The sequence below is a fragment of the Pelodiscus sinensis genome, chromosome 16, assembly GCF_049634645.1.
Source record: "Pelodiscus sinensis isolate JC-2024 chromosome 16, ASM4963464v1, whole genome shotgun sequence".
NCBI classification, from domain to species: Eukaryota; Metazoa; Chordata; order Testudines; family Trionychidae; genus Pelodiscus; species Pelodiscus sinensis.
In genome coordinates, this window is record NC_134726.1 from 15,129,382 (window position 1) to 15,145,233 (window position 15,852).

Sequence of the window (15,852 nt, forward strand, 5' to 3'; positions counted from 1 at the left end):
CTGGTTTTAGCTTTTTGGAATGGAACGCATGAACTGCTGATATGGGGGGGGGGGGAATATTCAACAGCATAACGTTGAAAGGCAGGAGAGTGTCTTTTACCTTAAGCTATATGGGTGTGTTCAGGGGCACCTTGTCTACCTGCCAGAGAGATTGGCAGCTGGTCCTCTGTGGCTTCTCGGACTCCTGCTCAGGATAAGAGTGGCCTATCAGCCACAAAGTCCATGTGAATGCAGGTTGCAGTACAGTAATAAGGCCTAGTGGCCACAGAGTCTAAACATTCCCCTGTGTTCAGGGTAACATGGCTAATGGCCACAGAAATACACAGTGCCCTGGGGTTAGGGTGGTACGGCCCAGCAGCCACAGAGTCCATATATCATAAACAAAGCTTCACTGTCTGTGGGATATCTGAGGAGCTGTTAGGGGGACCTGGGTCCCAGTCCATGGCCCTGTTAGCAGTGGCGCGGTCCACTGCTAGCTCCATGGGGAATCCTACCGCAGTATGCTGTGCTCTGGGGGAGCAATTCTCCTTGCTGAGCTAAGAACATAAGAATGGCCATACTGGGCCAGACCAAAGGTCCATCTAGCCTAGTAGCCTGTCTGCTAACAGTGGCCAGCACCAAGTACCTAGAGAGGGTGGACCAAAGACAATGATCAAGCGATTTGTCTTGTGCCATCCATTTCAAGCCTCTGACAAACATATTCTGTAGGAAGTCCTCTCCATCTTCACACACTGATCTGGAGGCTTCTATTGCTGTCCCTCTGCTGCTGTTTGGTCCGGCTGTGCTTTCCCCGAGGTCCTGTGGCACCTCCTTTCACTGCAGTAGTCAGCCCTCACTGAGCAGCTCCAGAGGCCTTTATAGCCAGCCTTCAGTTGGAGTATGCCTGGCAGGGTTGTGGGGGTCGGGCCTTCCTAGCCAGCTAGGTCAGTTTAACCCCTTTGGCCCCAGTGTAGGGTTGATACACCCTGTCACTGGGTGTTAGAGCATTATAAATATGCACAGCAAATGCACTTAGTTTAATGCATTTGGGTGGCTTCAAGAAAAACAGAAATCCAGAGGCTTTCGAACTTCCTTCTGTAATAATCATTCTATTAACCAAGCAGAGGGAGGTGCTGGTGTACACCACATTTAATTATAGAATCACAGGTCTGGGAGAGACCTCAGGAGGTTGAATCCAACTCCCTCCTGAAAGCAGGAGCAATCCCAACTAAATCATCTCAGCCAGGACTTTGTCCACCTGGGACTTAAAAACTTCTAGGGATGGAGATTCCACCACCACCTCAGGTACCCATTCCAGTGCTTCACCCTCCAAATGAAATGGTTTCCTATTTCCACATATATACCTTTCATAGTGTATTCACTATAGGCTCTTCAAACCTGGGGATTACACAACATGGGCTCTTAGATGAGTTCTTTTAGCTGATATAGTACCAAATGATTGTATGAAATTTTGTGTTCTACATCAAAGTTTGGTGGATATGTTATGGTTCACTTTTAGTAAATGTCTACTGTAAAGTTTGATGTTGATGTAGACCTGGGTCAGAGTTTCCAAGGCCAAAATGGTTTTAAATTATTGCAATACTTAGGTTAGTTGTTAGATATGTGTAAAAATATGTTGATGGGTATGCAGTGAGACCTATAAAAGGCTAACTGTTGATTTAAACTTGTTCAGACAGGTCAGCTGTGTCTTTTGGTGAGGTAGTATTAACATTTTTCCTTAGAAATCTACTCTTTCAAGGAAGGACTGGTTTTGTCTGTGGAACGTTGGCATACTTACGATATGGTGGAACATTTTTGTAGATGGTAAATTTAAATATGCTAAGAATTTTGTGTCCTTGTTAGATGCTGAGAAAATATTACATAAGGCAGTTAGTCAGCTCATTATATTACATACAGTCTTCCTTTACATATTTTAGCCATATTATATTATTACGCTTGTTTATGTCCATATTGTAAATACTGCAGTGTACTCACATGTTAATTGATAACTTTTGTGGTGAAAAAGATTCCTTAATTGTAATAATGTGAATATAATTAAGCTTGACTTCAGTTTCCACTGTGCTAGTCTGAGCACACTTGATTGGTGTGTTAAACAGCTGTTTCTCTCCTTCCAGTCCAATTTCCCAGCCAAAAAAACCTGCTTGAACTGTTTAGATGTCTTTATAGACTGAGAAGTTAAGTTTTAAAGACTACCCAATTGTTGGGGGCTTGTGAGGGTCGAATTAAATGACACACATTTCTCTACTATTCTGGCATAATTTTGAAAAGTTTTAAGTCCGATTGGCTTCCACTGGGACATAGGCTTTGTAAGTCTTTCAAGGCTAAACTTTTAAAATGTATTTGAGGTGCTTAAAAATTGACTTAGGTTCAGAATGCCACGTGATTTATTTGTATATTTAGGCATTTATGTATATTTTAAAATTTGGCCCTAATTATGTTCGGAGATGTTGATGTCAGGTAGGCATTTTTGAAAAGGCATAGATAGTGTGTTTGCTACCAATGGAGAAATAATTACATACTATATATGTCATGTTGCAGAAAATCAGAAAAAATTGGGTGATGATTAACCTTATTCCTGTTGTTTTAATGGAAATTTGGCATCTTAAGTCACAAAACAGTCCAGAGCATCTCTGGATGAAAAAGGCTATATGGGAGTCTGGTGGTACAATCTTTGATTTGGTGGGATTGGAATGATTCCCAGAAGTATGCTCCTGTCAGTAAAGTTGTAAATTGCTTGTATTTTGTAAAACTGACTAGAATGATCTATAGTGCATTATAAACTTAAAGCAAACATGAGTTTCTGGTTAGGTATAACTTTCACTGTCATAGTAATAGAGATGTAGCCGTGTTAGTCTGGTCTTTTGTTTCACTGCCATGATATCCTTAGGTAAACATTACTTTCCTTCCTCAGAAAGTGCAGAAGGGTTTCCAAGTTATGACACAGCTTCTGAACAACTTCATGAAGCAGGCTATGATGCTTACATAACAGGACTGTGTTTCATCTCCATGGCTAACTACCTAGGTACTATATTTTTTCCCCCTCAAAACAATTCCTTTACACTCTTGTTTCACTGTATATAATATGCTGAATTTCTTTTTTGTTTACTAGGTTCATTTCTCAGTCCTCCAAAAAGTCATGTATCTGCTAGATCAAAACTCATTGAACCTTTTTTTAACAAGTAAGTAATCAATGTACATTACAAAACCTATAATCTGAAGGTAGAGCTGAAAACTCTAGCCTTTGTTTAAACTAATTACTTGCACTTTTAACGTTTAAAATTCAGTATTGACATCTCATTTGTGTTAAGAATTTTATAACGTGTTGGTATTAGAAGGTAAAAACACCCATATATTCATTAAATATTTCTTCTGAACAGGGGGAGATGCTTGACAGTTTGCACAAGAGAGCAAAAGTAATTCTGTAATTCATCTGAATATTAAGATAGCAAATGTTCACCTGGTTCTATGGAATAATCAAAGTGATGAAAATAGCTTCTAAGTTAGGTACCAAAGAATTAGTCTGAGGAATTAATTAAGCTTACTGTTGCACTGATCTTAAAAAATAGATATAGCGGAGCTTAGAAATATGTCCATAGGATCCAGAGCAGGTTTTTGATGTAGCTTTTGCTTTACCTGGACCAAAATCTTTGAATATTTAAGGTATCAGGCTATATTTTTCAAGGTACATTGAATTTTCAGAGTAAATATATAGGATCTTTAATTCACAGCATTTTTTATTTCTGGATTAGATGTTCATGAAGATCTTAAAGATTTAATTGAATGTTTTAGAAATAAAGGTTATTTTGTGCGTTTCTGATGCTTTGCTTATTTTATCTGTAGTTCTTCCTTCTCGTGCTTCTAATGGCTTGTGAATTGGTAAAGTTGTGATGAGGAATCTCTTTACAGAAGCTTAGGGAGAGTTGTAAACAGAAAGATACCACATTTTGGAAAGCAATAGCCAAATCTGCAAATAGTCACCTTATTGGAATGAATATTGGAGGCATGTTGAGAGAGTCATAAATTTGGGAATTGTGATGGGGCATCATCAAAGCTGATTTTTTGGCACTCAGAAAATGACTGAAATTCACAAAGCTTAATTTTGGAACCTAGTTTCTGTATACAGTGAGGAGTGGAGAGGCTCCTATGAAGGGGTTTCACGAAAGGCAGCATGTTAGGTAGCTCTTTGCCTAAACTAGTCCATGGGAGGTGCCAGGATGAGGTTTGCATTCTAAGCTTTCGGAGTTAGGCATACGTACATTTGGGCTGTAGGGATGTGCCCTCCTATATTGGGACACTCAGCAGCACAAACTTTTGCTTGACTTGAGGCATCTATGCATTTTATCAAGAAGCTGGAAAGGAGGGGGAGAAGGAGGACCTCCATTATTACTTTTAGCCCAGTGATTAGAATACTCAATGGGGATATGGGAGACTCCTGGGTCAAGACCCGTCCCCACCGCGTACCTGAGGGGAAGATGGGATTTGAACAAGGATATGACGCTTGTCTTGTGAGTAAATAACCATTGGGTAATATGATATTGTGATGTGGGGCTTCCTCAGTCTCTCTGAAGATCTTCCACTGAATAAATAATAAGTGTCATTGAGATCAAGAATAAGCCATTAAGTGTCCTAGTGGCTAGAGCCCTCACCTGAGAGGCAGGAGACCTGCTTCAATTATTTTACTTTTCCGTAGCAGAACAGGTTCATTAGGAAGGACAGAAGGAGCTCTGCAACAGAATATGCTACAGCCGAATGGTTAGGATGTGGATCAGGAGGCCATCTGTTCGGGAATGTGGCATGGCACCTGATCTAGATGGGGTCACTCTTCCCCTGAAAGAACAGGTACATAGCTTGGGAGTCCTCCTGGACCCTTCTTTAACATTTGAAAATCAGATTTCTTCAGTGGCCAGGAGTGCCTTTGGGCAACATCATTTGATCCGCGAGCTGCGACCCTTACTGAACAAGCATGACTTAGCCACAGTCATCCATGCTCTTGTTACGTCCCGACTGGATTACTGTAATGCACTTTATGTGGGGTTGCTTCTAAAAAGCCTTCAGAAACTTCACCTGGTCCAGAATGCGGCTGTTCGAGTTCTAACTATAACAATAGTTATACGGAGCACATTATGCCAGTGCTTCGGCAGCTGCACTGGGTTTCTGGTGTGTTTCCGGACACAATTTAAGGTTTTAGTTATGACCTATAAAGCCGTAAATGAGTTGGGTCCGGGGTATCTGAAGTACCATCTTCTCCCATATGAACCTGCCTGGGGATTGAGGTCAGGTGGGGGGGCTTTGCTTCGTGTTCCCCCCACTTGTGGAAATAAGATTAACATTTACGTGGAACAGGGCATTCTCAGCTTTTGCTCCCAGGCTGTGGAATTCTCTTCATCGGGATATTCACATGGTGTTACTAGCAAAGGTGCACTAGTAAGCTAAATTTGGTGAGGGGCCAACTAGATGGTAAATGCCTTTGTCCCAGAAGGTGGTCTAACCTGGAAACCACCATATCTGTCACCAATGGATTTCTCCAGTCCAAAATAAGCAGACTCCAATATCCAATTTAAAAGAAATATATTGTATGCAACAGATAACAGCATAAGAATAAACCCAGAACACAACACTGTAAAAGAAAACCAACCTCTTACCCTCTGAAATAATAGGGGATAGCACAGTTAACAAGAGAACATAAACTATACTCAGTCTGTCTAGGATTGAGGTGACAGCCGAGGCTCAGGACCTGCTACCTGTTGGCTGCTTGGCAGCCTCAAGGGAGGAACACTGAGGAGTCCAAAGGCGTTACACTGTGGACACAGGTAGCTGGGGTCCACCGTACTGGGCATTTGCCACAGTGGTGGGCCGAAGCACCCTGAGAGCAACTGGAGATGGTGATCCGTCCCACAGTATATCCTGGGCCTTCACCACGGTCTCAGGAATGGCAGGCTGCTGTAGTGGTCAGGCAGGTGAACGAATCAAACCAAGTGAGTGGAGATGGAATAGAGCCTGATCTCCTCTGGGGCTTGAGTTTATAAAGGTCCCAAGGCGGGAAAACCGCTTGAGTGTCTCTAGTGCACAAAATGATATTGGGTGCAAACAAATCGGTGCCGAGTGCAGATCTTCGCACTGTGTGCAACGCTGTGGTGCAGTGTGCACAGCCATGTGCTGTGTGCAGCTGTTAAGTTTTGGCGGCAAAAGTCTCTCAGCTCCTTTGGGTTCCATTTTAAATGTCCTTCAGTCCATAAACTCCATTTTGAAATCTTATGTCCTTTATAATTATAATGTCCCAGATCTTGATTTACAATTGACAGGCAACAGCGCCAATGTTAGCGTTGTTTCGGCGTCAGGCTAAAGCCACCCTTTTTATTCATGCTTTTATTAATGTTTGAGTTTGTATGTGTGTGTTCCTCCTCTCTATGTTTTTAGCTGGTTATGTCCCTTTGGGGGTCTCATATTTTAAATTTTATATATATTTGTATTGTGGGTTTTTTTTGTAAGCCACTTTGAATATTTTAAATAGAAAGGCGGGATAAAAATATTTAAATAAATAAATGTTTAGTAGAGAGGCGGTATATCCGTATTGATGTTTCTCATAATTCAAGTGCCTCCCCTGCCCTCCCCAGCATTAGAGGGAGTAGGTAGGTGCCCTTGAATTAGGACTGTCCTTCATCCCATGTAAGTACATGAGGATTGAGGAAGGTAGTCATTCCATCTCAGCTGTTTTGTGTAAGCTCATCTATAGTGTCCTGATCTGCTATGCAAGGTTTTGCGTTCTTACCAGATCAGCCTCACTGACAAGTTAGGAGGTGGAAAAGGAAGTTCCTCTTTTTATGTAATAACAATGATACTTCGAGATGTGTATCCCCGTGGGTGCTTCACTGGAGGTGCCTAAGATGGGGGTTTTCTGTAGCACTAGCTGGTTGAGCTCTGCATGTACATGAGGTGCCTTGTGCCGTTCATGCCCTGTGCTTCATGTGCATGGCCTGACCCCTCCTCAATTCCTTCGTGGATAGCCGAGTGTCTGAAAAAGGAGAAGCAAAGAGAAATCCGCTGAAGAAGAGGGGAGGAATGTGGATAATGGAGCACCCACGGAGGCACATCTCGAAGAACCATTGTTACTGCAGAAGGTGAATAACTTCCTTTTCTTCTTTGAGTGATGTCCCTGTGGGTGCTTCACTGTAGGTGACTTCGTAGCAGTGATCAGTTGAAGCAAGGATGGCTGGCTTTGGAGTCACCCTTCGTTAACAATGGAAAGCACTGCTGTGGTCACTGCCTCATTATTGGAAATATGCTGGAGTATAGTGTAATGTTTCATAAAGTTATGGTCCAACGACCATGTGGCTGCACGGCAAATAACTCGGAGCAGAACTCATTGTAGGAAAGCCATGGAGGTAGCTACTACCTTAGTAGAGTGTGCTTTGGGTTGGATAGGTTGATGTAGAGTGTAGCACTGTGTGATACAGGAGACTGTTAGATATGCATTGCGATGAGTGGACTGCCTTTGCATCACTCGGCTGTTGACACAGAGTTGCTGAGAAGTGCGGAAGGCTCTTTTTTTATTATAAAAAGAGTCGTCCTAACATCTGAAGTGTGGAGGAGAGCTTCCTGTGCGGATGAATGCGATTTTGGTTAGAAGGTAGGTACAATGATTGGTTCTTTGATATGAAAGTCCGAACACAACTTTAGTTTAAAAAAGATGGATGAGCATGTAACATAATGCTGTCTTTAGTAAAAACCGTGTACCATAGCAGTGCTGTAAGGGCTGCAAGGTTACTGAACCTGCCAGCAGACATTGCTAAAAGAAAAACTACTTTGGAGGTCATGAGACACAATGAGCAAGTCACTAAGGGTTCAAAAGGAGGTTGAGATAATGTATCCAACACCAACTCCAAGTTCCACAATGGTGTTGTGGATGATGGTGCAGCAGTTACCCATTCTGGGTAAGTAGGTTTGGCCGGCAGGGGAGGGGATAGAGAGGTTGAAAAGACATCTGAGAGAGTTAGGGAAACCAGATCTGTCTGGACCAGGAGCGGGCTATGAGAATTACTCAGGCATGGTCCCTTTTGATGTTTCTGATGAATCTCAGAAGTGGGATTGAGGGCAAGGCATAAAATAGGTAAACCTCCCAGAGTATCAGGAAAAGATCACCCAGGGAACCCTGTTCTATATCTGCTCTGGAGAAGTACTGCAGGCATTTGGCATTGGTGCGAGAGATGAAGATGTATCTGGGGAGATCCCCAGTCTTGAAATATGGACCTGATTACCTATCGATCTATTTCGTATTCGTGGTCTATGGTGAAAATCCTGCTGAGGGTGTCTGCTGCAATGTTGATTCCAGGCAGGCACGACACAGTTAGGGTTGTATAGTTGGTGATGTATCCGCTCCAGAGGTGGAATGCCTTCGTGCATAACAAAGGGGATCGAGCCCTGCCTTGGTGATTGATATAGTACGTGGTTGTTACATTGTCGGTATTCTGACAGTAGAACTGGTTATGCATGATTGGAAGTGTTTGCAGGCAATGGCAACAGTGTGGAGCTCTAGCATATTGATATTTTAGAGATGATTTGTGCTCACACCATTGACCATGAGTAAAAAGATTATCCAGCTTTGCTCCCCAACCAATCCTGGAGTTGTTGGTTGTGATCTGGGTCGATATTTGGCCTCGTTGAAACAGAACCCCTGTCAGCAGATTGGTTGGGATGGTCCACCATTTGAGGGAGGTTAGGACATGTGGATGGGGAGAGACTTGTTTGTGAATGCAGTGTTTTGAAGGGGCATAGACAGATGCCAGCCAGTGCGGGAGGCAGAGAAGATGTAAATGAGCATGCTGCACTACGTATGTCATGGTGGCCATATGGCCCATCAGTTGTAAACATGTCAGAACTGTTACTAAAGGGCTTTTGACAACTGTGGCGACCAAGTCCTGTATTGTCTGGAATCTGCACTGGCAGGTAGGCCTGAGTAGTGGGAGAATCAAGTGAGTGCTTATTAACTCTAAACACTGAGATGGCTGAAGAGTGACTTTAGATTGTTGATAATGAGATCTAGGGAACTGAACACATTTCTGGTGGTAGATATCATGTGAAGAGTTTCTGCTTGGGATGAACCTTTTATAAAGCAGTCATCGAGATAAGGGAAGATTATCACTCTCTGATGACATAGGTATGCAGCCACAACTGCCAGGGGCTTCGAAAATATCCTGCATGCTGAAGAGAGGCGAAAAGGTAGGACTTGGTACTGAAAATGTTCCGATGCTACAAAAAATGGAGGAATCATCTGTGAGATGGGTGGAAGTAGGCATCTTGTTTGCACCCTTTGACCTACCAGTTGTCCAGTGCTGGGATGATCAACATTAGAGTTGCTATCATGAACTGCTGTTTTCATAGGTGTGTGTTGAGCTTTCGTAGATCTAGGGTGGGTCTCCATCTTCCCATGCACTTCTCTGTGAGGAAGTGTTGGCGTAGAACCCCTTGCCTATGAACTGATCAGGAACTCTCTCTACTGCTCCTATTGTGAGGAGCTGATGAACCTCCTTCCTTGGAAGTGTCCCTCATGAGAGGGGTCCCTCAAGAGGGATGGGAAGGAGGGGGAAGAGGGTGTAAGGGAGAGAAGTGAATTGGATGGAGTAGCTGGATATGACTATTGCCAGGACCAGTGGTCTGTGGTGATGGCAGCCCAGTGATGGTAGAATGGGCGCAAGTGATGGTGAAAGATAGCAGTGTGTTCCTGAATATGGAGGCGGGAAAGGTCATGCAGATCCCTGACCTAGGTTTCAAACCTGCTGCTTGTTGGACAGGGAAGTGGAGGAGCGGTTGTTATTCTGGCACTTGCTCTGAACACGAGATCTAGGATGAGACTGGTCAAAAGGCCTGTGTTGGTTTCTCCAGTATGAGGAATCACACTGATGTTGATAAGGCATGAATCTCTTTTGTCAGTAGGAAGGAGCATATATCCCTAAAGTTCACAGTGTTGTCAGAGAATCTTTACTGGTATGAAGGACCTCATCTGTTTTTGTGGCAAAAAGTTTTCTCCTATCAAAGGGAAGGTCTTCTACCTTTCCTGGGAGCTCTTTGGGGACTCCTGCAGATTGAAGCCAAGAGGCTCTCTTCTTGATGATGGAGGTTGTGATCGACTTTGCAGTCTGCCACATCCAAGGCCATTTGTAAGTCTGTGAGAGCCGTGGTGTATCCCTCCTGAACTATTGACTTCAGCACCTATCTTTTATTGTCTGGCAAGTGTTCCATCAAGTCAGTTAACCTGGAATAATTATTGAAATCATGGTTAGCCAGGAGGGTGGCATTGTTCACTATGCGTCGTTGGAGTATGGAAGACAAGTACATCTTTCTTCCAAAGAGGTCCAAACGTTTATCTTGGGAAGTATTTTGATATTGGGACAACTTGGACCTCTATTGGGCAGCATCAGCCACCAATGAGTTGGGTTGTGGGTGAATAAATAGAAAGCCTAGCCCTTTGCCAGGCATAAAATACTTTGCTTGCTTGTTAGTGAGAGGGACAGATGCGGGCGTTTGCCAAATGTCATCTGCCACCTCCATAATAGCCTCGTCTATATGGAGTGCAATTTTTCCTCTGAGTAGGCTAGAGTTGCTTCAGGAGGTGGTGTGTTTTTCTTGGACCTCTGTGAGCTTCACCTGTTGAATTGAGGCCATCTTTTGAACAGTTCTTGAAACTGCTGAGGTCATCAGTGGGGGAAACGTCCCCCAGGATGATTGCCTCATCTGGGGAAGACTCATCAATGGGTGAAGTATCAGGGTTGGGGTGTTATAGTCTGTTACCTTCCACTAATCTGTGTCTTGCTGATCCACATCCATTGGGGTACATCTGTGGGGAGAACAAGGTAGTTTCCTGGAAGAAGGCATAGGTGGGGCACTGGAATGATGCCTGGATACTGATTTCTGTCAGCAGGATGTCCAGTGCCTATAGTATCAAGGCGGATACTTCCATTCCATTATCCATGGAGGATGGTGATCATAGGAATGGCCGTGTCCGTACTTGTCACAACACAATATGGTTGGTGAAGAGTGTCTCAAAGAGAAGACACTCATTTGGGCCTCTTCAAAAGCACTCCACACTGATGGTACTGGGGACCTCAGAGATCTGGTGGAGTCCCGAGATGGAGGGCAGCAAAGGGAAAGTACACCTCGCTAGTCTGGGAAGTTGTGAGCATGTTCGATGATCAGAAGTGACACGCTATTGGTGCTGGTAAGCATGTTCGATGATCAGAAGTGACACGCTATTGGTGCTGGTAAGCATGTTCGATGATCAGAAGTGACACGCTATTGGTGCTGGTAAGCATAGTGCCAATGCTAGTGATAATGGTGCCAGCGAGAAAGCTGGTTCTGGGCTCTCTGGCGTGGCAGACATGCAGGGATTTAGACTGAGCCTTCATCAGCTCTGGTGAGTCACTTGGTGGTGGCAGTGCAGATGGTGTGAAAGACTTGTCTGGGTCTCGCATTTTTGCTGATGCTAGGATAGTAGGCAGGTGTTCAGATACCAGTGCCCGCGATATCCCATGCTGGGGCTTCAGTTCTGTGGATTTTGTCGATTTGTCACTGGTGCTGATCTATGATGAAGAGGCTGGCAAAGAGTGCATTAGAAACACACTCTTTTTTGGCACCGCCTTTGGTGTGGGAGACATTCCCCTTCCTCCCCCCAGTCTTTTTTCGGCTCTGGGAGGCTCGGAATGAGAGCCATAATCCCTAGTGTCAGAAGGCTGGAGACCTTTGTCCGAGGAGCATGTGGAGCTGCATCTTCCTGTCTTGATGAGCCCGGGATGTGAGTTTGGTGCATTGAGGGCATTTTTGAGGAATGTGTGCCTCACCGAGGCACCTGATACATGATGGGTGTCCTCCGAGGCGGGCATAGGTTCACAACAGCTGTTGTACTTGTTAAAATCTGGTCAGCCCAGCATGGCAGGAGTAGTAAATACCTCCTGTCTGTGTTGAAACTCGTTTAGTTGTTCTCATTTTCTTCTCTCTTTTAAATGCCATGTGGCTCTGAGTTTTTTTTAATGGTACCAATTAACTAACTACTACAATAACTAGTAACAGTTAACTTTAAAAACTGATATTAAAGCTCACTAATTAACTGAATAGTTCTGAGGTAAAGTCTCCTAGGAGAGAGGTGAGTTCCGTCTGAATCCGAGGGTGGCAGTGAAGGTGCTGAGGAGGGGTGAGGACTCATGCACGCAGCACAGGGCACGAACAGCACAAGGCTTTTAGTGCACATGGGTGGCCCAACTGGCTAGTGCTACTGAAAATTCTGATCTGTGGTGTCAGGTGACATGACACTTAGAGTGGAGCACCTACAGGAACATCACTTGAAGAACCCCTCTCTTCTCCTGTTTTGTGCTTGGCACTTGAGCTCACATGTATGGTTGCCTGGCATACACAGAACTTTTACTGAAAAAATTTAGGTGTCTACAGGATTTGGCAAAAGCTGAGTGGTTTTGTGAAATTTAATTACAGTATTTTCCTCAAGTGACAGCTGCTTATGGCCTTTTGTGGCTGTAGCCCATTAAGTAGACTTTTGAATTTCCCCTTACGTTCAATTCTTTACCATTTCAAAATGACCATAAATCAGATCATTTTCTGAGTTCTTCCATTATCTATGATATACTAATGGCTACAAAATGCAGATCAGTGATTAACTGGAATTGAACACCACTCTTACTGCATACATTCAGCTAAGTAAATGAGAGCTAGCTGCAGTGTCGATCAGTCTAATATCACTTAATCTGGTCATACACCTCACTCCAAACTTTGAGAGATTATTCAATATGCCATTAGCACATTCACTCACTCCCAGTAGCTGTACATTTAAAATACATTTTTACAGAAATTTCAAGAGGGTCGTTATATTCTTCATAATATGCAGAAACTGATTAAAAAATCTTGGGTCTTTTGAGACTTGGAGAGCTCTGCAGCAAATATCTGGATTGAAAGAATTTTAAGTCAGTAATAGAAATGAAATTTAAACATTTAAAGATAAAATATAATTATTAGAGAGGCTTTTTAAAGTCTTGAAAAGACTCTGCAAATCTAAAATTACTGAAATACGGGGCTCAAAGCAAACATGCTGATGAATGTTAGACTGAGAATCCATATAGATTGTAAACCTGTTTCGCTGTTTGTGAATTTTTCCAGATATTTAAAAAAATCCATTTTTAGAAAATTTAGATGCAAATGTTATGTATTACTTCAGTAATTAGAGCCAGAGTGGGATTGGAGATGATGGGTTATTGGTTCTACCACTGATTTGTCTGTTTTCTATTTGTAAGATAGGAATATTATAGAGATGTTGAGATACTTTAACACACTCTTCCCAGAAATAAGATTTATTACTTCTATTGACATTTTTATTCAAAGATCTTAAAAGATGGCTGCTGTCAAATGCAAAAAAGACTAGGATATACCCAGTATGATGTATAGCAGTGGTCTCCAAACTTTTTAAACCTAAGAACTTTTTAAATGTCAGGAGAAGCCAAGATCTACCCCATCCCTTCCCCCAAGACCCCACCTCTTCCTTGAGGCCCCGCCCTCTCTGTTCCCCTCCTCTTCATCCTCAGCCCTTATACACTCTCACTGAGTTGAGACCGGAGGTGCAGGCTCTGGGCTGGGAATGATGGATTCGGGTGTGGGAAGAGGTGAGAGGTGCAAGCTCTGGGAGGGAATTTTGATGTCGGAGGAGGTGGAGAAGGGGATGCTAGCTCAGGAAGGAGGCTTCAGGTTGGGAGTGTTGGGGTCAGATGGAGGGTTGGGGTGTTGAACAAGCCACAGGCTTGTGGATGTGAGGGTGCAGGAATTTGGGCTGGGATGTGTAAGGGGCTTAGGGCAGGGAGGCTGAGAGTATGATGGGCTCAGGACACAGAATTGCAGCATGTGAATGGTGCAGGACTGTTGTGGCACAAGACTGAGGATGTGGGGGTACAGGAGTTTGGGGATGAGAGGCCCAGATTTGAGGTCTGGGGGAAGTGCAGGAGTGTTAGGATGCTGCAGCCACATGGGGGGCTTGTGGGCCAGGCTCAATTTCTCAGTAAAAAAAGTCAAACAGTGTTTCAGCATTGTTTTTATTTGAGAGGGCGTGGGGAAGCTGTTTTGAGTCGGGGATCACTGACCACCAGAAAAGTCAGTTGGGGCCATACAAGTGAGATGCAAAAAACAACCCCTCTAAAACCCCCCAAGCCTCACTAATGTGGCCCCAGCTGAGACAACTCACTCCCCTGGCACTCCAGCCCCAGGCCAGATTAACTCTTCTGGACCCCTTTACAATCTGTGGTGGGGCCAAAAATGAGGGAACCAATGTATGGGACAGGGCTGCCAGTGAGTTGGGAAAGGAATGGTGTACAGAATCTGGGTAGAAAATAGGGTATAGGAGCAAGCTGGGGGTAGGTGTCTGACCAGGAGGGAGGGGGCAGGAGCAGGGTGCTTGTGGGGGTCTGGCCAGGAGGCAGGATGCTGATGGGAGTCTGGCCAGGGGGCAGGGGCAAGGTGTTGGTGGGGGTTTGGGCAGGGTTGCAGGGAGTCTGACCAGGAGGCAAAGTGCTGGTGGGGTCTGACTGGGGGCAGGAGCAGGGTTCTGGTGAGGACCTGGTCAGGAGGCAGGGTGCTGGTTGAGGCTGCTGGTGGGGGTTGAGGCAGGGTGCTAAGGCAGGATGCTGGTGGGGATTGAGGCAGGGTGCTAAGGTAGGGCGCTGGTGGAGGTTGCGGCAGGCTGAGGCAGGGTGTTGGTGGGGGCTGAGGCAGGGTACTTGTGGGGGTCTGGGCGGGGGAGGGGACAGCTCTGGTCAGTAACTGGGGATCCAGGAAGTGCACGGGCTGATATTTCCTCCTCCCCCCCGCCCCCCATCAGCTAGCTTGGTACCTGAAAGGTGCTCATGGGGACTTCCTTCCCCCAGCTGCCTTTCTGCTGGGGAAGAGGGGGCGGGGGAGGAGTCCCGGGACTGCACCAGCTCCAATAGCTCAGGCAGCGTGCTGGAGGTACTGTCAGCACGGGCTTCTTGGGGCTGGGGAGGAGTGAGGGGTGGAGTGAGGGCATCCCCGAAAGCCTTGTGATCAACTGGGTGGGGGCCATGGATGTATAGAGGGGACATTATTTCTTTTTAAGTTCCTGCATTAGCTATACACTGTAAATGCTTAATAGGAAAAAAGTTCGAGTTCTACTGGTAAAGTTGAAATAAACAAGTTTGAGTTATATAGTGAAAGCAAATTTCTATTTATCCATGTTTACATGAATCTAGTTAATTTAGCACAGGGGCCACTTATTTATTTTATATTATAAGGTGACACTCTTGCATGCCTATTTGTTTGAAGAAGTTTCAAATCAACCAGTGGTTCTTAAACTTTTTGGCCCATGGCCCTTCTCACTCAGTGAAGACCTTTCCATGGTGCACCAGCCAACTGTGATGACAAAATAGGTACAGGAGGGAGTAGAGGTGCACAGTCTGGCCGGGAAGTGCGGGAGAGAGAGTGCAGGAGCGGGCTGAGGGGTGGTCTCAGAGGGAGGATATAGGTGCAGGGTAGAATTGTGGGATATGGCATGAGTGGGATGAGGGATGCTTATCTGTCTCTGTGCCCCCTGCTGTTCCCTGGCACCGCCTCCTGTTGCTCCCATTGGCTGTGATTTCAGCCTATGGAAGCAGTGGGGAAAGCCGCCCGGGGAGCAGTTTTCTGTGTTGCCATTTCCCCCCAGTCAGAGCAGCTTCCTCTCTCTGTGAGCTGCATCCAGTCTATGAGGCTCCTCTCCCTACATATTGGGAAGCTGGCACTAGTGCTTCAACTTCACGGGGAGGCGTGGGGCCGAAGCACCAGCATAGGCTCTCTGCTGTGAGGGGTGTGTGTGTG

The 15,852-nt window shown here is 44.9% G+C and overlaps 1 protein-coding gene across 3 annotated transcripts in view; it reads left to right on the forward strand.

Annotated features, from left to right (window-relative positions):
• Positions 1-15,852, forward strand: part of PARN (poly(A)-specific ribonuclease) — a 196,220-nt gene that overhangs the window by 40,190 nt on the left and 140,178 nt on the right. For all 3 annotated transcript variants that reach the window (XR_012896124.1, XM_025190140.2, XM_006134132.4), the window contains exons 17-18: positions 2,912-3,022; positions 3,110-3,179. Coding sequence is in view for 2 of the 3 variants with exons in the window: in XM_025190140.2 (XP_025045925.1) it covers positions 2,912-3,022; positions 3,110-3,179 (181 nt within the window). In the remaining variant the exon portion in view is untranslated. The remainder of the gene's footprint in view (positions 1-2,911; positions 3,023-3,109; positions 3,180-15,852) is intronic.